This window comes from Oncorhynchus mykiss, chromosome 5, assembly GCF_057628025.1.
Source record: "Oncorhynchus mykiss isolate SJ-2025 chromosome 5, ASM5762802v1, whole genome shotgun sequence".
In the NCBI taxonomy this organism is placed as follows: Eukaryota; Metazoa; Chordata; class Actinopteri; order Salmoniformes; family Salmonidae; genus Oncorhynchus; species Oncorhynchus mykiss.
In genome coordinates, this window is record NC_143026.1 from 16,104,528 (window position 1) to 16,124,736 (window position 20,209).

Genomic DNA, 20,209 nt, shown 5'->3' on the forward strand with positions numbered 1-20,209 from the left:
TGTTTATCTAGTTTATTCTGAAGGTGTCTGGTTTTCACAACACTGAAATGAACTATGTCCATTTTCAAATACTAGCCTTTGTGTCTTCTCTAAATTATTTATTAAGTTCCTAATAATAATTTTCACTGCGGCGCTGAAATTTTGATGACGCAAGCGAGTCCCCTCCTACGATGGTTTAGGGAGATGGGGGACGCGCCGACTGATCAAACGTCAATGATGCACAGATCTCATATGGATAAAAAAACGAATTGGTAAGCAAACCTCGTATTCATTTCATTTAATCATTATTCTACAGAAATTGTTGAATGACAGCCATTTCCCGCTATTATGGCTTAGAATAAAGCTATTTATGGTGTCAACACGAGTCATGTCCGATAGCCAACGTTAGCAGTGAGACAACGGGTTTAGGTCTGGGCAAGAATATTGTCATGTCCCCCAATAGCTTATTCTATTGAATTTGTATATTTAAGTTTTGATAGGCTTATAATTACAGTTGTGCCAGTGCGCTCAAATTAAATATGTGCAATAGATATTCCTTTTTATTTAAACCGGAGGTGTTGGTTTTCATGAACCACTATCAAACGGATAGGGCCCAGATGTTGGACATCAGTTGGAATAACAAAAAACGAAAGAAAAAAAAAAAAGATTGTGGTTGTCAAATTCTTGAGAATGCATTTTAGTATGCATTTTAGTATGCAATATGCCGATAACCACAAGACATTATTCTGAGACAATTGTGATTAATTTTCATTGCTACCATATCATAGGATATAGGTCGTTTTAAATTAAACGTCACAATAGGCTATTGTACGTTTGATTTGGCTTCTGGGGGGCAAGGACACCCCCATCTCCGCTCGAACTATTGACTACTACGCTTCCCGTTCTTAAATTTCATTTTTTTTGTATTTTACTTTCGGTTTTGTACACCAGCTTCATACATTGATTCTCTACAAATGCTTGTTTTGTCACTTAGAATGAAAATAGGCAAACTATTAGAATGTTTGCAACCAGGAACTGGCGGAGCGATTTCTGCATAGGTCGCTTTTAAATAAATGTTTGGCATCCTGGCACAACATAATTTAGCTTGCTTCATCAGTGATTAACCGAGGTAAAAATAAGTTTCAGGTTGGATATTCAACGGATAAGCGCGCTTTCAAACCTCTATCTTTCAAACCACTTGAAAGCTATTGTCATGAGGTTGGAAAAATTGCACACAACATTGCACAGGTCTTATTTGACCAGCATGTTTTATTCCTAGTTGAATTAGTTAGGGAGCGTAAACAAAGTAAAAACGTTTTTTTTTACATTCAAATGTCAATAGCTCCTTGGTCATGTGACCTACTGACGTCAAACAAGGTGCACAATGTACACTCAGTGGGCCTACACATTGCACAACCTTTAGTTATTTATTAGTCTAATAATTATTAGTTATATTATTAGTCTATTTTCATCTGACACTAGCTACTAGCATGTTTAGCCAACTGTACAAAGTTTCTACCTGCAGTAGCTTGCAAAGTAAACGTCAGCTAACCGTCCCATGGCAAATGCTCCCTTCTGCTGCTTGACAGGCAGACCAAAAAATATGTGGAATTAACCTAAACCATGCATACTTGTCAGGTATAGTTCACTTTTATTTTATATCACTCAAATATCAAAATAATGGTAGCCAATATTGAGAGATATCGTGAAGCTACCTTCACGTATCTGAAATTACATGATCAATTGATGTTTACTAATCATGAAAAGTATGCAGTAACTTGCTGTATAACTCTGGTATAGCTAAATGTGCGCATTTGTTTTGCATGGAATAATTGTAAATGTGTAGGTCTGACAATGCTCTTCAAGGGGTGATGATATTACAGCCAAATAGTTAACATTTATTTAACAACAGCAAGCAGGTGTCAATGGTTTTAGCGGAGAAGGCAAATCGAACGGAAAACAACTTATTGTGACGTTTTGTTAAACTACCTATTGACTATAAGTATACAAGATAGCAGCCTGAACGAATTTAGCGTGTATTCACTATGGAACATCTGCCTCTTGACAGGGGTGGTGACCAGAAAAGCACAGAACATGCAATGTAGCTCAGCCTGACTTGGAAGCATGGGGATGAGGCTTGTTGAAAAGGTAAAATCATTCTGAGCATTGATATACTCTCACTTAAAATGTTTTTTTTGTTCTTGTCAAATTAGCTATCAAATATTATTACTGATGCACTGTGCACAAATCTGTATGTTTTGTAAAAGCATTTGGTCACATTATGTGCAAAGATGGTAAATAAACCTGAACTTGACACAAATGAGTTCCTCTCAGAATGGCAACTGTTATTTGAACTGCCTTTTAGAGGTTGTTTTTCATTACTATAAACCAGATAGACAACAAAGCACTAACATTGATCTCGGCACCCAGAACCAAATACAGTGTACATGCTAGTCAGCTACTAAATACATTTATGTAACAGTCTGTCACAAGAGACTAATATTGACAGACAACACACCACGAACATTGATGTATATTATATCAATGGTTCCCCCTATCTTTGGCAGCAAGGGCCTAAGAGCCAGAAGATGGTGATCTTCGGGGCCATCTTCCTCCTGATGACCCTCCTCATCCTCTTTAGCTCCAACAGCGGCAACGACATCAGTCCCTTCTACAGTCCCTTTCGGGCGTCCTCGCCTCATCACCCCATCAAGGTCACTGACCTCAAGAAATGGGCAGGGAAGGAGGGCTATGTGGCTGTCTATGGAAACAAGGTAATTTACACTCAGGGTTTGAATTACAGAGAAAATCTATGGAACCTCTATTTAATCCAGGAGACGTGGTCAAGAAGGCTACATCTTGTATAAAAACAACATTAAAGTCATGGGTTAATATGAACCCTGTTCTCGCACTTATGGGGTTAAGTTAAAGTAGTGCCAAAAATGCTTAGCACTGGCTAAATGTAGTGGGTGGATTATAGTCTCTACCACATGATCCATAGAAACAATAATGCATAGCCCAAAAACAGACACAAATGCATTTTAGGAACAACTCAAGTCCAAATTGAGTAAAAAACTGTTGCACAGTTCATACAGTTGTATTCATATAGCTGTTTTCTGTATGACTGGTGAGCTTTAGTTTTGAACTACTATTTAACTTCCACTGAAATTTCAGAGAGAAAGAGAACACAGGGAGACGAACACCTACCTAGAGGTGACAGCATCCCCTCCCCAATATGCCCCCATAGACACAACTATGACAAAGCAACCAACAAAAGCGGGTCACAACTCCTGCAGCTCTGTCGCAAGCTGGGTCTGTACATAGTCAATGGCAGGCTTTGAGGGGACTTCTGTGGTGCACCTACAGTTGAAGTTGGAAGTTTACATACACTTAGGTTGGAGTCATTAAAACTCATTTTTCAACCACTCCACAAATTTCTTGTTAACTATAGTTTTGGCAAGTCGGTTAGGATGTCTACTTTGTGCATGACACAAGTAATTTTTACAACAAATGTTTACAGACAGATTATTTCACTTATAATTTACTGTATCACAATTCCAGTGGATCAGAAGTTTACATACACAAAGTTGACTGTGCCGTTAAACAGCTTGGAAAATTCCAGAAAATGTCATGGCTTAAGAAGCTTCTAAATTGACTCATTTTTATTTTATTTTTTAATTTCACTTTTATTTAACCAGGTAAGCTAGTTGAGAACAAGTTCTCATTTACAACTGCGACATGGCCAAGATAAAGCATAGCAGTTCGACACATACAACAACACAGAGTTACACATGTAATGAACAAAACATACAGTCAATAATACAGTAGAAAAAAAGAAAACAAAGTCTATATACAGTGAGTGCAAATAAGGGAGTTAAGGCAATAAATAGGCCATGGTGGCGAAGTAATTACAATATGGCAATTAAACACTGGAATGGTAGATGTGCAAAAGATGGATGTGCAAGTAGAGATACTGTGGTGCAAAAGGAGCAAAATAAATAAATACAGTATGGGAATGAGGTAGATAGATGGGCTATGAACAGGTGCAGTGATCTGTGAGCTGCCCTGACAGCTGGTTCTTAAAGCTAGTGAGGGAGATGGGAATCTCCAGCTTCAGTCATTTTTGCAGTTCGTTCCAGTCAGTGGCAGCAGAGAACTGGAAGGAAAAGCGACCAAAGGAGGAATTGGCTTTGGGGGTGACCAGTGAGATATACCTGCTGGAGCGTGTGCTATGAGTGGGCGTTGCTATGGTGACCAGGGAGCTGAGATAGGACGGGGCTTTACCTAGCAGAAACTTGTAGAAAACCTGTAGCCAGTGGGTTTGGGGACGAGTATGAAGCGAGGGCCAGCCAACGAGAGCGTACAGGTCGCAGTGGTGGGTAGTATATGGGGCTTTGGTGACAAAACGGGTGGCACTGTGATAGACTACAACCAGTTTGCTGAGTAGAGTGTTGGTGGCTATTTTATAGATGACATCGCCGAAGTCAAGGATCGGTAGGATGGTCAGTTTTACGAGGGTATGTTTGGCAGCATGAGTGAAGGAGACTTTGTTGCGAAATAGGAAGCCGATTCTAGATTTAATTTTTGATTGGAGATGCTTAATGTGAGTCTGGAAGGAGAGTTTACAGTCTAACCAGACACCTAGGTATTTGTAGTTATCCACGTATTCTAAGTCAGAGCCGTCCAGAGTAGTGATGCTGGATGTGCGGGCAATGATCGGTTGAATTGCATGCATTTAGTTATATTTGCGTTTAAGAGCAGTTGGAGGCCATGGAAGGAGAGTTGTATGGCATTGAAGCTCGTCTGGAGGTTAGTTAACTTCTCTAGGGTAGGGGGCAGCATTCGGAATTTTGGATGAAAAGCATGCCCAAATTAAACGGCCTGCTACTCGGGCCCAGAAGATATGATATGCATATAACTGATAGATTTTGATAGAAAACACTAAAGTTTCCAAAACTGTAAAGTTAAAATAGTGTCTGTGAGTATAACAGAACTGATTTTGCAGGTGAAAACCTGAGAAAAATCCATTCAGGAAGTAGTTTTTCTTTCTTTTTTTTTCTTTCTTTTTTTTCTATTCAATGCCATTTTTTTGTAGTTTTCTATTCAATCCATTGATTTAGGACTCGAATTACAGTTCCTCTGCCTTCCACTAGATGTCAACAGTCTTTAGACATCGTTTCAGGCTTGTATTCTTATAAATGAGGGAGTAAGACCAGTCTGAAGGAGTGGACCCTAACGTGACGCAGAGTTTTTTCAGGCTCATGTGCATTTCTTGTTTACTTTTTATATTGACGACGTTATTGTCCGGTTGAAATATTATAGATCATTTAGGCTTAAAAACAACCTGAGGATTTAATATAAACATCGTTTGACATGTTTCTATGAACTTTACAGATACAATTTGGATTTTTTTGTCTGATTGTTTTGACTGAGTTTGAGCCTGTGGATTACTGAAGAAAACGCGCTAACAAAACTGAGACTTCATCGAACAAAAGGAACATTTATTGAGTAAATTAATGTCTTCTGATTACCGCCATATGAAGATCATCAAAGGTAAGGGATTAATTTTATCTCTATTTCTGAGTTTTGTAACGCTTCTGCTTGGCTGGTTACTGTTTGTAATAATTTGTCAACTGGGCTATGTTCTGGGCTAGGTATGTTCTGGGCTAGGTATGCTTTCGCCAAAAAGCATTTTTTGAATATGACACTGTGGTTGGTTTAACAAGAAGTTAATCTTTAAACCTATGTAAAATACAGTGCCTTGCGAAAGTATTCGGCCCCCTTGAACTTTGCGACCTTTTGCCACATTTCAGGCTTCAAACATAAAGATATAAAACTGTATTTTTTTGTGAAGAATCAACAATAAGTGGGACACAATCATGAAGTGGAATGACATTTATTGGATATTTCAAACTTTTTTAACAAATCAAACTGAAAAATTGGGCGTGCAAAATTATTCAGCCCCTTTACTTTCAGTGCAGCAATGATAAATACAATCCACCTGTGTGTAATCAAGTCTCCGTATAAATGCACCTGCACTGTGATAGTCTCAGAGGTCCGTTAAAAGCGCAGAGAGCATCATGAAGAACAAGGAACACACCAGGCAGGTCCGAGATACTGTTGTGAAGAAGTTTAAAGCCGGATTTGGATACAAAAAGATTTCCCAAGCTTTAAACATCCCAAGGAGCACTGTGCAAGCTATAATATTGAAATGGAAGGAGTATCAGACCACTGCAAATCTACCAAGACCTGGCCGTCCCTCTAAACTTTCAGCTCATACAAGGAGAAGACTGATCAGAGATGCAGCCAAGAGGCCCATGATCACTCTGGATGAACTGCAGAGATCTACAGCTGAGGTGGGAGACTCCGTCCATAGGACAACAATCAGTCGTATATTGCACAAATCTGGCCTTTATGGAAGAGTGGCAAGAAGAAAGCCATTTCTTAAAGATATCCATAAAAAGTGTTGTTTAAAATTTGCCACAAGCCACCTGGGAGACACACCAAACATGTGGAAGAAGGTGCTCTGGTCAGATGAAACCAAAATGTAACTTTTTGGCAACAATGCAAGACGTTATGTTTGGCGTAAAAGCAACACAGCTCATCACCCTGAACACACCATCCCCACTGTCAAACATGGTGGTGGCAGCATCATGGTTTGGGCCTGCTTTTCTTCAGCAGGGACAGGGAAGATGGTTAAAATTGATGGGAAGATGGATGGAGCCAAATACAGGACCATTCTGGAAGAAAACCTGATGGAGTCTGCAAAAGACCTGAGACTGGGACGGAGATTTGTCTTCCAACAAGACAATGATCCAAAACATAAAGCAAAATCTACAATGGAATGGTTCAAAAATAAACATATCCAGGTGTTAGAATGGCCAAGTCAAAGTCCAGACCTGAATCCAATCGAGAATCTGTGGAAAGAACTGAAAACTGCTGTTCACAAATGCTCTCCATCCAACCTCACTGAGCTCGAGCTGTTTTGCAAGGAGGAATGGGAAAAAATGTCAGTCTCTCGATGTGCAAAACTGATAGAGACATACCCCAAGCGACTTACAGCTGTAATCACAGCAAAAGGTGGCGCTACAAAGTATTAACTTAAGGGGGCTGAATAATTTTGCACGCCCAATTTTTCAGTTTTTGATTTGTTAAAAAAGTTTGAAATATCCAATAAATGTCGTTCCACTTCATGATTGTGTCCCACTTGTTGTTGATTCTTCACAAAAAAATACAGTTTTATATCTTTCTGTTTGAAGCCTGAAATGTGGCAAAAGGTCGTAAAGTTCAAGGGGGCCGAATACTTTCGCAAGGCACTGTATGTTTTGTTTTCTGAATTTTTATAATTTTTGTAATTAAATTTGGCGCTCTGCAACCTCACTGGATATTGGCCAGATGGGACGGTAGCGTCCCACATACCCTAGAGAGATTAACACAGTGTCCAAAGAAGGGCCAGAAGTATACAGAATGGTGTCGTCTGCGTAGAGGTGGATCAGAGAATCACCAGCAACAAGAGCGACATCATTGATGTATACAGAGAAGAGAGTCGGCCCGAGAATTGAATCCTGTGGCACCCCCATAGAGACTGCCAGAGGTCCGGACAACAGGCCCTCCGATTTGACACACTGAGCTCTATCAGAGAAGTAGTTGGTGAACCAGGCGAGGCAATCATTTGAGAAACCAAGGCTGTTGAGTCTGCCAATAAGAATGTGGTGATTGACAGAGTCGAAAGCCTTGGCCAGGTCGATGAATACAGCTGCACAGTAATGTCTCTTATCGATGGCGGTTATGATATCGTTTAGGACCTTGAGCGTGGCTGAGGTGCACCCATGACCAGCTCGGAAACCAGATTGCATAGCGGAGAAGGTACGATGTGATTCAAAATGGTCAGTAATCTGTTTGTTGACTTGGCTTTCGAAACCTTAGAGATGCAGGGTAGGATAGATATAGGTCTGTAGCAGTTTGGGTCTAGAGTGTCTCCCCCTTTGAAGAGGGGGATGACCGCGGCAGCTTTCCAATCTTTAGGAATCTCAGACGATATGAAAGAGTAATAGGGATTGCTATCTGGATATGGGTGAAGGAGAAATGGTGGGGGCTTGGGCGGGTTGCTGTGGAGGGTGCCAGGCAGTTGACCGGGGTAGGGGTAGCCAGGTGGAAAGCGTGGCCAGCTGTAGAGAAATGCTTATTGAAATTCTCAATTATAGTGGATTTGTCAGTTGTAACAGTGTTTCCTAGCCTCAGAGCAGTGGGTAGCTGGGATGAGGTGCTCTTATTCTCCATGGACTTTTTTGAGTTTGTACTGCAGGATGCACATTTCTGTTTAAAAAAGCTAGCCTTAGCTTTCCTAACTGCCTGTGTATATTGGTTCCTAACTTCCCTGAAAAGTTGCATATCACGGGGGCTATTCGATGCTAATGCAGAATGCCACAGGATGTTTTTGTGCTGGTCAAGGGCAGACAGGTCTGGAGTGAACCAAGGGCTATATCTATTCCTGGTTCTACATTTTTTTAATGAGGCATTCTTATTTAAGATGGTGAGGAAGGAACTTTTAAAGAATAACCAGGCATCCTCTACTGTCGTGATGAGGTCAATGTCGTTCCAGGATACCCCGGCCAGGTCGATTAGAAAGGCCTGCTCGCAGAAGTGTTTTAGGGAGCGTTTGACAGTGATGGGGGGTGGTCGTTTGCCTCCAGACCCATTACGCATGCAGGCAATGAGGCAGTGATCGCTGAGATCTTGGTCGAGGGCACAGCTGGGGGCAGAGGGTGATCTATAGCAAGCAGCAACGGTGAGAGACTTGTTTCTGGAAAGGTTCATTTTTAGAAGTAGTGTACAGACATAATGTACAGACAAAGGTATAGTAGGATGTGAATACAGTGGGAGTAAACCTGTGCATATAGTGATAATGAAAGAGATATTGTCTCTAGAAATAGCATTTAAACCAGGTGATGTCACTGCGTGTGTGGGGGGTGGAACTAAATTGTTGGCAGAGGCGTGTTGAGCAGTGCTAGAGGCTCTACAGTGAAATAAAACAATAGTTACAAACCAGAACAGCAATCGACACGGCATGGTGACGTTAGGGAAAGGCATGCTTAGCCGGGTGATCATACAAGTCCAGTGTGTGGCTTCAGGCAGCTAGCGGCACGGGGCTAGCAGGCTAACAGAAAGGCCTTAGAGGGATGACGCGGCGGAGGGAAGTCTGTTGTGGCCCCCTCGTGCAGTTACATCAGCGGATGGATCAGCAGGGTAAACCAGACCAATTGGCAAAATATGTATAGTGGCCGAAGAAATATGTCCGAAGGGCCTCTTAAGCCAGCAGTCCAATGTGCTTTAGATAGCTAGCAGGCCGCAGATTAGCGGCTGTGCGTTCAGGGGTCGTTAGCTGCTATAATTCCAGGTGGAAAAAATATATATAATAAAACATTTTTTTTTTTTTTATTGAGTCAATTGGTGGTGTACCTGTGGATGTATTTCAAGGCCTACCTTCAAACTCAGTGCCTCTTTGCTTGACATCATGGGAAAATCAAAAGAAATCAGCTAAGACCTCAGAAACAAAATTGTAGACCTCCACAAGTCTGGTTCATCCTTGGGAGCAATTTCCAAACGCCTGAAGGTACCACGTTCATCTGTACAAACAATAGTACGCAAGTGTAAACACAATGGGACCATGCAGCCGTCATACCGCTCAGGAAGGAGACACGTTCTGTCTCCTAGAGATGAACGTACTTTGGTGCGAAATGTGCAAATCAATCCCAGAACAACAGCAAAGGACCTTGTGAAGCTGCTGGAGGAAACGGGTACAAAAGTATCTATATCCACAGTAAAACGAGTCCTATATCAACATAACCTGAACGGTCGCTCAGCAAGGAAGAAGCCACTGCCCCAAACCGCCATAAAAAAAAACAGACTACGGTTTGCAACTGCACATGGGGACAAAGATCATACTTTTTGGAGAAATATCCTCTGGTCTGATGAAACAAAAATGGAACTGTTTGGCCATAATAACCATCGTTATGTTTGGAGGAAAAAGGGGGAGGCATGCAAGCCCGAAGAACACCATCTTAACCGTGAAGCACGGGGGTGGCAGCATCATGTTGTGGGGGTGCTTTGCTGCAGGAGGGACAGGCTCACTTGACAAAATAGATGGCATCATGAGGAAGCAGAATTATGTGGATATAGTGAAGCAACATCAAGACATCAGTCAGGAAGTTAAAGCTTGGTCACAAATGTGTCTTCCAAATGGACAATAACCCCAAGCATACTTCCAAAGTTGTGGCAAAATGGCTTAAGGACAACAAAGTCAAGGTTTTGGAGCGGCCATCACAAAGCCCTGACCTCAGTCCTATAGAAAATTTGTGGGCAGAACTGAAAAAGCATGTGTGAGCAAGGAGGCCTACAAACCTGACTCAGTTACACCAGCTCCGTCAGGAGGAATGGGCCAAAATTCACCCAACTTATTGTGGGAAGCTTGTGCAAGGCTACCCAAAACGTTTGACCCATGTTAAACAATTTAAAGGCAATGCTGCCAAATACTAATTGAGTGTATGTAAACGTATGACACACTGGGAATGTGATGAAAGAAATAAAAGCTGAAATAAATCACTTTCTACAATTATTCTGACATTTCACATTCTTAAAATAAAGTGGTGATCCCAACTGACCTCAAACAGGACAGGTTTATGTAAACTTCCGACTTCAACTGTATAGCTCATCTCTTGGCGGTAGTACACTACTTTATCACCGACTTCAACCCAGAGTCTCTCAGAGCATTCAGTCAGCCCGCTGACACAACTATCAAATCACAATATATAGTTGAACAAAGCAATACTAAACCAGGGCCAGATGGATTAACAGGATGTGTACTCTGAGCATGCGCTGACCAACTGGAAAGTGTCTTCACTGACGTTTTCAACCTGTCCCTGACCGAGTCTGTAATACGAACATGTTTCAAGCAGACCACCATAGTCCCTGTGCCAAAGAACACCAAGGTAACCTGCCTAAATGACTACCGACCCGTAGCACTCACGTCTGTAGCCATGAAGTGCTTTGAATGTCTGGTCATGGCTCACATCAACACCATTATCCCAGAAACCTTGGACCCACTCCAATTTGCATACCGCCCCAACAGATCCACAGATGATGCAATCTCTATTGCACTCCACACTGCCCTTTCCCACTTGGACAGAAGGAACACCTGCGTGAGAATGCTATTCATTGGCTACAGCTCAGTGTTCAACGCCATTGTGCCATCAAAGCTCATCCCTAAGCTAAGGACCCTGGGACTAAACACGTCCCTCTACAACTGGATCCTGGACTTCCTGACAGGCCACTCCTAGTTGGTAAGGGTTGGCAACGACACATCCGCCACGCTAATCCTCAACACAGGGGCCCCTCAGTGGTGCGTGCTCAGGCCTGTCCTGTACTCCTTCTTGGTAAGGGTTGGCAACGACACATCTGCCACGCTAATCTCAACACAGGGGTCCCTCAGTGGTGCGTGCTCAGTCCTGTCCTGTACTCCTTGTTCACTCATGACTGCATGGCCAAGCACGACTCCAACAATATCATTAAGTTTGCCGACGACACAACAGTGGTAGGCCTGATCACCGACAACGATGAGACAGCCTATAGGGAGGTCAGAGACCTGGCAGTGTGGTGCCAGGATAACAATCTCTCCCTCAACGTGAGCAAGACAAAGGAGCTGATCGTGGACTACAGGAAAAGGAGGACCGAGCACGCCCCCATTCCCATCAACGGGGCTGTAGTGGAGCAGGTTGTGAGCTTCAAGTTCCTTGGTGTCCACATCACCAACAAACTATCATGGTCCAAACACACCAAGACAGTCGTGAAGAGGGCACGACAGCTTAGTGCGTATGGCCCGGTACATCACTGGGGCCAAGCTTCCTGCCATCCAGGACCTAAATACCAGTCGGTGTCAGATGAAGACCCAAACAATTGCCATAGACTCCAGTCACTCTAGTCATAGACTGTTCTCTCCCTCTCTGCTACCACATGGCAAGTGGTAGCGGAGCGCCAAATCTAGGTTCAAAAGGCTTCTTAACAGCTTCTACCCCCAGCCATAAGACTCCTGAACAGCTAATCAAATGGCTCCCTGGACTATTTGCATCCCCCCCTCATTGATAGACTTAAAGGGGCAATCTGTAGTTGCTTCATCTATTTTTGGACTTATAAATTATATATACTGTATAATACCAGTCAAAAGTTTGGACTCTACTCATTCAAGGGTTTTCATTTATTTTTTACTATTTTCTACATTGTAGAATAAACTATGAAATGGAGGAATCATGTTGTAACCAAAAAAGTGTTAAACAAATCAGAATATATTTTAGAATATATTTTAGATTCCTCTATGTAGCCACCCATTGCAAAGCATGCAATTCCATTAGCACAGCATTTATTTTTCATCTGGAATCAATGAGACCAGTCAGTCCTCCATGACAACAAAATCATAAACAACAGGGCTGGCTAATAAATCCTTAGTTTTGGGGTCATGCTCAGGTAAAATTAATTTGGCCAATCTATACTTCCATATTTCCAAGTCCTATTCTTGAAGGTATAACATTTATTGGAATGACTGGAATTCTGATAGACTTTTTTTTTCAATGTAAAGATATAATTTAATCTTATATGTAGTAGAAAGCGATGGGTTAGAAGAAGCCTATATAACCAACCCATAAAGTAAAATTTTACATCCACATATGGCCAGCTATGTAAACTTTAACATTGATTTATCCTGCAATAGATGTTGTTAAATTGGTAACATACATTTTTGTTTTCTTCTAATGCCTCTTAAGGGGAAAGTAAGCTAAAAGTAACAGAATGTAACCAGATTACATTACTGAGTTTGGGAAATCCAAAAGTTACGTTACCAATTCCAATTTTGGACAGGTAACTTGTAACTAACGGATTACATTTAGAAAGTAATCTACCCAACCCTGCTTGGGGGTATGATGTTTGTCTGTCTCTCTTACTCATTATTCACAATTCATTCACGATTATCCGTAATGTTAGAATCCACATTATTGTAGAAGGGTTTAGAAACATATTATATTCTTATTCACAATAAGTGACTCAAATGGCACAATATATTATTTAACAATCATTTATTTTGGGCACAAAATAATCTAAAACACAAGCAGAAAACAAATCCAACAAATGTGTAGAATCACAAGCTTGATGTAGTCATTGCGTGTTATGAATATGGGACCAAATACTTAACTTTTGACTACTTTAATACGCATATAAATGAATTTGTCCCAATAGTTTGGGTGTCCTAAAAAGGGGTGGATTATGTACAAAATGTGCTGTAATTTCTAAACGTTTTTCAAAATGAAAGCTGACCGTCTGCATTTTAACCACATTGTCATTGTATCGTTTCAATGGGCTTGAGTACAAAGCCAAAACAAAAAAACATGTCACTGTCCCAATACTTTGAGCTCACTGTATGTTATATACTGTATATATTTTCTCAGTTGTTGTTTCTGCATTCCCTCTCCAGAGTCTGACCCTGCACTGCCACCACTGTGCCCTGGTGACCAGCTCCAGCCACGTGCTGGGCAGCGGGGCCGGACCGGACATCGACCGCGCCCAGTGTGTTATCCGCATGAATGACGCCCCCCTATCGGGGTTCGAACGTGACGTGGGGAGCCGGACCACCCTCAGGGTGGTGGCTCACTCGAGTGTGTTCAGGGTGGTTCGACGGCCAGCTGAGTTTCTCAACCTCACAGACCACCAGGCAAATTCTGCAGTCATATTCTGGGGACCACCCACCAAGATTGGTAGAGAGGCTAAAGGAACACTGTACCGTCTGATCCAGAGAGTCAGCATGACCTACAGTAACCTGTCCAGCTTTACCATCACGCCTAGCAAGATGCACAAGTTTGATACACTGTTTCAGAAGGAGACAGGGCAAGACAGGTGGGTAGAATGAAGGAAAGCTGTTATGGTGAAAGAACAATGGGGATAATGCAGAAATCTGTACAAATTCAATATATAATTACCAATCTATTTTGGCACTAATATCGATCGATAATGATGAGCACAATGTGGGGATTTTCCTGGCATCTAATCATAGACATTTCTATCAACCTCTAAATGCTATTTTTAACATTTTATTCTACAGAGCAAAGTCTCAGTCCTGGTTGAGCACCGGCTGGTTCACAATGGTGATTGCGATAGAGAAGTGTGACAATATTAAAGTGTATGGGATGGTTCCGCCCAGTCACTGTGGGTGAGTATGAACTAATGAACAATGTTACACATAAGAAGAGGATGAATCAATGATAGTGATCTATCAAGCACTTAAATCTACCAGGCTATTACATTGTGTGTGTAATCATAAATTAATAGTAAGCAATTAGTTAATCTATACTGATTATTATGGAACCATTGTCTCCAACTGACAGGATTGCTTTCATATAAACAACAGAACATTGTTTATTATGGTTGTCTCTGAAAGAAGCCGGACGAAGATCTTTGGGTCGGAATGTTGCACTTTAAAACAGCAGGGGGAGAATTTGTCTATGAAGGAGCCGTAGGGTTATTGCTACCCAACGTATGCTGGTTGTCAACGTAATCATTTGTAATGCCTCTTTTTCCAGAAAAAAGCCCCAGCCCAAGAAGATGCCTTACCACTACTATAAACCCAGAGGCACAGATGAGTGTGTGACCTACCTGCAAAATGAGAGGGGTCGGAAGGGCCCCCACCATCGCTTCATCACAGAGAAACAGGTGTTTGCACGCTGGGCCAAGCAGTATAACATCACCTTCACTCACCCAACATGGTGAGATGACTAGTTCCTTCAACAAAGTTAGACCAAGGTATGAGAGAGGTGACGCACACATCTGGACCAGGGTCCTGGACAGTGCACGAATACCCTTTTCACACTACTGGACCAAACTGAGCTGAGCCTAGCTGGGCATCTACCATACAGTAGTTGCTGGAACTGTGATGTAAAGGACAACGTGAAAAGAAAATATCAGAGCCAGCACGTGTATGGTTCAGGTTGGCCCTATTATGTCAATCGGGCAATAAGTTGAATATACTTTATTATTCTTATAGAACTACACATTTCTGTGTCCCCTTCTCCGAATGGCAGCCATTTCTGTAGCTCTGTGATGGACCTGAGCTTAGTTTGTAAACATTAATATACATTCTGAATGGGCTTCTTTTTTTTTTTACAGTGCAAAATCTAATTTTATGGGATTTTGTAAATACGGTATTTCCTGTGTTTGGCAAGGAAGTTTGAAGAGGGAAACTGCAAAAATATTTATTGTAAATAAACAAATTAATTGACATTTAAATATGTATTTTTACATGTTGATAATGCTTTTGTTAAATGTCCTCAAAAGCACTCACATAAGATAATGTCAACTTTACGAATTGAGGGAAGATTGTATTATTCAAGAAGTTTTGAAGGGGAAATCTGCAGTAGCTACATCATTTTTTTAACTTGAGGAATATAACTTAAATGTCTCATGAGCTTTGAACTTTCTTACCCCATCAGAACTGAAAATATAAACAAATACTGTATAACCTCAAAGCAAAAACTACAATTTTTATATCGTGTTCAGTCCTTGCATCCATAGCTCTATGAATGAGTGGTTACATTTCTCCATCCCTTAGTGAAACAGTGGGAGTACACTTGTTTCAACACTTTAAAGGAATTCATGAGACCTTTATATGCTTACAGACAGTATGGCTAAAGTTAAGTGACATGTTGTTTGTAGCATTACCGTATCCAATCTAACCTTTTATGGCTCAGTGTTAACATACCAACATCAGAACACAAGCTTACATTTATAGCGCTGTAGGTTGGCTCGTGCCAAGCCCATGGATTCACACCATGCCTGTTGAATGTAGGGGTGTGTGAGCTTCTGTAAGGCATTCACACAAATGTGCTGTATTAAATACCAAGTAGTTTTATCCTGTCTAACCACGACATGGACGAACGTTGCCTCGTCATCATGCTTGACCCTTTACCTCTGACATCTTGAGGCATGCAGCGGTCTGAGTTTGAATAATTCTAATTAATGTATTGCGGTATTCATTAGCATCACTGAACAGAATGTATTGCATTATTTATTGTTAGCATTGTGTTCAGCAACTTCTCTTCATGTATGTTCTGTAATGCGTCTTGAGAACAAATTACATAAACTGATGCATATAAATGACTTAATTCACCTGGAATCCTATACAGAGGGGATAGTAGAAACAGAGCAAAGCTAGCGTTAGCTTTAACTAGCAAAATGCTACCAAAGAGAGAGGATATAAATAAGGAAACACCCAGAATGAGGTCTCATGGCCAAGACACTAGGTTCTTCTTCACTTGTGCTGTGATCTCTTACTCTTGAAAAAATAAAAAAAACAGCACAGAATAATCCCAGCAATGTCCATTCATTCGAACCCAGAAGTATTTAAATATTAAATCGACTCCTGGGTCAGTTAGCTTCACCCAGTTCCCCAAAAAAGTGAATTATTTTTAGATCCTTTAGTCTTCCTCTTAGTGATGGTTTGTCAGTAGCCACTTCCTGTTATGAACCGTTCGACTTGTCTGGAAATGCGGCTGTGATTTTCTGCCTCAGGCTGGACATGGAGATCAGGATGGCCTCCTGTGGAAGACATGATCAGAGCAACAGAATATAGACTGGTCAGATTGAACTCCCAGCCAATATGACAGATTAAGGGCCCAGAGATTTTCCTTCACCAAGTAGGGCACCTGTCAAACTCATTAAACAGAGGGTTGAGTGTCTGGGGGTTTCGCTGCACCCTTGTACTTGATTGATGAATTAAGGTCACTAATTAGTAAGGAACTCGGCTCACCTGATTGTCTAAGGCTTAATTTAAACAAAAAAACTAAAACCCGCAGACACTCAGGCCTCTGTGGAATGGGTTTGAGATCCCTGATGTAGGGAAACCATGTTCCATTGTCAGTCTTTCCTGGTCAGGGAATAACTCTGACCTACTGCAGACATGTGAACGACAGTTCGCTATACTCTCGTCTTCCCCTGCTACACACTCACCTCTGTGCGGATGGTTCTGCTGCCCTGGTTGGGGCAGGTGTTGAGGTACAGGTCAAATAGGACACCGGGGTCCGCCACCTCCAGGTTCTGATCAGCATCCACACTGGCCTCCAAGCCCTGCAGACCACCAAACACAACCAACATGTGCCTGGAGAGTGAGAACAGAATAAAGTTTCAGGCCATATATAATCTCAGCTAACCCAGAATTAAAGTCTTGCATTATTGGTCAGCTGTTCGATTAAATTCTGGGTCCTTACATGTTAAGAGAAGGGATTAAGAGATGCTAGAACAAGGAACTCCACCCTTTATCTTTGCTAGTTACGTACAAGTCTATGTCCCCTACTCTTCTGAAATTCTAAAGATTCTAACGCCTGCGACATTGTGATATGTCAAAATAACCAGTGATGGAAAAACCCCAAAACCAGAACTACTGCTGCTCATTATCCCACGCATTCCCCACAGACTCTACGGTACCAGTTGTTGACGTAGATCTGTCCACGAGAGATTCAGTCATATACAACGAAGTTATGTAACACATGTAAACAGGTCTTCCACCAGACCTTCTTGCCCTCATACTCTGAACTTACTTGAATGGAGAAAGAGAAGTTTTGTCAACATCACTGCCTTTCTCAGATGTTCCAATGGTCAGATCATAGCCCTCTTTATGTGGACACTCGGTGAACACATTACCTGCAATCCAAATCAACACTTTGTAAGGTGAGATTAGTCAAATTGAATGAAACTGAATGAAATTGAAAATAATGGCTCCAGTTGTGGAAGATATGTAAATAATACACCTACTTAGACTTGAGGCCAGGCGAACACTGTAGCCCCAGTACAGACCTCCCTCTGTTCGCGGCTTGTGAGGCGCCACCACCACCCCTTTGTGTAGTCTACCATCTGTGTAAACACACACACACAAAATACTGAGCAACTATGAGTGAAGCATCATATTTGTATGTGAATAGCTGAAACGTACTTCTCAGAAGCGCCTAGTCATGGAATCAAAGATAAGCTGAGTTGGATGGACAGATGTGGACCTACCTTTATTCTGGATCTTGTTCATGTGGACAGTGACTCTGAGACCAGACTGTAGCTGCTTATCTATCTGCACCTCCTAAAAGTAGCAGAAAAATACATCAGTCCTCTACTACATCCTGCTGCTGTTGGGGTTCAATATCAGCACACAGCTTTCTCGGTCCGAACAATTCCACAGCTGACCCAACTTTACCGAACTTTATCATCATATCGAGACATCTACTCACCTTCCACATTCCACAGTTGACCAAGGAGCCTTTTCCTGGTTTGCTAGGCCGATCGAGGACCACCCCCTCCCGGTACTCACACTCATCATCCTTCCTCATGTGGTGAGGGCTGTCCAGAGGGTTGAGCAAGCCTTAGTGGTAAGGCACCAACACACGGTTAGGGCAACTATGGCTGTACTAGAACATTCATTATAATGTTTACACCATGACATATGTTCATATACGGTTGGGAAAACCAGGAATGGAGGTGGAGTTTTCAGCTACTCACTCACCGGCATACTGTAGATCTTTATGCATTGGGAAGAATGATTTGCGCAGGTACCTTGGAAAATAATACAAAGGGGAGAGGATTCAAACCATAGTCAAAGACAGCAGCTGCGTTTGACTTAGTCTGTTATAAGTCAATGTACAACTTACTGTGGGCATTCCAAGAACTGGAGGATTCTAGCCAGTTGAATGCAGGCTTGACCCTTCTTGCCGACACCATTGAATTCTCCCTCAACAGTCCTGTGAAATAAAACATTGTGGATCAGTATAATTATACTGCCACTGTCAAGACCTAACATCTAAAACAGCATCAAATTACTAAAGACATGAGCCTAAAATAAGATGTACAGAAACAGAGGTCTTACTTGACATCCTCATCTTGTTCGTCAAATACGATGATCTCGTCGACACAGAACACGACGCAGGCTCTGGCTATCTGTCCAGCCAGGTATGTGCGGAGTTCTGTAGACTGGGCATTGTCCAGGACAGAACCAGGCAAGGCCACGCTCACTGTGTACGACCGTCCTATGGTTGCAGATACGGGAGTCAAAATCATACATTATTTTATTCTTATGCATTTTTTAAAGATAGAGGGATCATAGTGGAATAAATAACCAGTGGGGTGAAAACCTAATCAATATTACCTGATCGGTTTTCCCTCTGACTCTGCTGCAGTGCTGCCTCAGTCTTCTCCTCCTCCTCTTGCTTCTGCTTGTCAAGTTGTTGAATCAGCTTGGATTCTTTGATTTGCTTCTTGATCTCTTTTCCTATTATTCAAGAAAAAACATGAGCTGGATTCACAAATCAACAAATAGTAGGAAAGGAAGTCAAGGTGGTTACCTAGTCAGTTGCACAACTGAACACATTGAACTGAAATGTGTATTCGGCATTTAACCCAACCTCTGAATCCGAGAGGTGCGGGAGCTGCCTTAATCGACATTCACGTCATCGGCACCACAACGGCAGATTTTTTCCACCTTGCCAGCTCGGGGATTCGAACCAGCGACCTTTCGGTTACCGTTAGGCTAAGATACTAAGCAGTGTACACTTAGCATCTACATAGGCACATGGCAATAATTTCCATTTCATGTCTTGAGAGTCTGCTTATATACACGGTTGTGATTTCTGATGTAGTACAAGACTGAACTCAATCCCAACTGGGGTCAGATAACACATGTCTGTAAAAGTGCGCATGCCCCGATAATCAACCATTGCGATTAGTTTGGCAAGTTTTTCAAAATAATTAAGTAGGTTGAAGGAGGCTTACGTTCCGCTTTCCATTTCTTCCAATCTACTCTGTCCTCGCCCTGTAAAACATGAACATATACACACCATGTTAGTTAGCATTATGCTAGCTGGCGAACCGATGTAAAATGAGTCGTTGATCGTAAAAAAAAAACTCAAATCTCAAGATGTGTCTGACACCAATTGTCTATTTTACACATCAGAAGACAACGTATGACGTCCCAGTTCAAAATACCTGAGAAGAGGACAATTTGGGCTTTTTCGATGCAACGCTGTCCGTCATCTTTCCCTGCAACCAACACGTGAAAACAGAAACGGACACTTCCGGTTCGCATAATACATTTTCAAAATAAAAGTAATCTACCAGCCTTAAATCAAACATGATTGCTCTAAACATGTCATTTACACAAACC

General features: G+C 41.8%; 2 protein-coding genes across 6 annotated transcripts; one reads left to right on the plus strand and one right to left on the minus strand.

Annotated features, from left to right (window-relative positions):
* Positions 1-20: 20 nt before the first annotated feature.
* On the plus strand, positions 21-15,300 carry st6galnac6 (ST6 (alpha-N-acetyl-neuraminyl-2,3-beta-galactosyl-1,3)-N-acetylgalactosaminide alpha-2,6-sialyltransferase 6). Of its 4 annotated transcripts, none has more exons than XM_090233930.1 (7): positions 136-251; positions 2,048-2,127; positions 2,547-2,753; positions 5,374-5,532; positions 13,496-13,914; positions 14,120-14,227; positions 14,598-15,300. In XM_090233930.1, exons 5-7 carry the CDS (start codon positions 13,601-13,603, stop codon positions 14,782-14,784), a joined length of 609 nt encoding a protein of 202 aa, XP_090090056.1. In that variant the 5' UTR covers positions 136-251; positions 2,048-2,127; positions 2,547-2,753; positions 5,374-5,532; positions 13,496-13,600; the 3' UTR covers positions 14,785-15,300. The 4 variants fall into 4 exon arrangements, with proteins under 4 accessions (XP_021457572.2, XP_090090056.1, XP_021457573.2 ...); XM_090233931.1 differs by lacking the exon at positions 136-251 and adding an exon at positions 1,540-1,617; XM_021601897.3 differs by lacking the exon at positions 5,374-5,532 and having other exon boundaries at positions 21-251.
* On the minus strand, positions 15,253-20,199 carry spout1 (SPOUT domain containing methyltransferase 1). 2 transcript variants are annotated; one of them, XM_021601895.3, is made up of 12 exons: positions 20,032-20,199; positions 19,819-19,858; positions 19,196-19,318; positions 18,917-19,076; positions 18,702-18,791; positions 18,557-18,606; positions 18,285-18,415; positions 18,064-18,136; positions 17,821-17,919; positions 17,607-17,709; positions 17,020-17,167; positions 15,253-16,608 (listed from the first exon to the last, which is right to left on the minus strand). In XM_021601895.3, exons 1-12 carry the CDS (start codon positions 20,191-20,193, stop codon positions 16,531-16,533), a joined length of 1,257 nt encoding a protein of 418 aa, XP_021457570.2. In that variant the 5' UTR covers positions 20,194-20,199; the 3' UTR covers positions 15,253-16,530. The 2 variants fall into 2 exon arrangements, with proteins under 2 accessions (XP_021457570.2, XP_090090055.1); XM_090233929.1 differs by having other exon boundaries at positions 17,020-17,136; positions 20,032-20,140.
* Between the last annotated feature and the right edge of the window lie 10 nt (positions 20,200-20,209).

Excerpts from the sequence above, each read along its gene's own strand:
- st6galnac6 (XM_021601897.3), top strand. The coding sequence starts at position 2,104 with ATGGGGATGAGGCTTGTTGAAAAG. Across the intron at positions 2,128-2,546 it reads GGATGAGGCTTGTTGAAAAG|CAAGGGCCTAAGAGCCAGAA; the intron begins GTAAAATCATTC and ends TATCTTTGGCAG. Across the intron at positions 14,228-14,597 it reads GTTCCGCCCAGTCACTGTGG|AAAAAAGCCCCAGCCCAAGA; the intron begins GTGAGTATGAAC and ends CTCTTTTTCCAG.
- spout1 (XM_021601895.3), bottom strand. The coding sequence starts at position 20,193 with ATGTTTAGAGCAATCATGTTTGATTTAAGGCTGGTAGATTACTTTTAT. Across the intron at positions 18,607-18,701 it reads CAGTTCTTGGAATGCCCACA|GTACCTGCGCAAATCATTCT; the intron begins GTAAGTTGTACA and ends TTATTTTCCAAG. Across the intron at positions 18,416-18,556 it reads TAAAGATCTACAGTATGCCG|GCTTGCTCAACCCTCTGGAC; the intron begins GTGAGTGAGTAG and ends CTTACCACTAAG.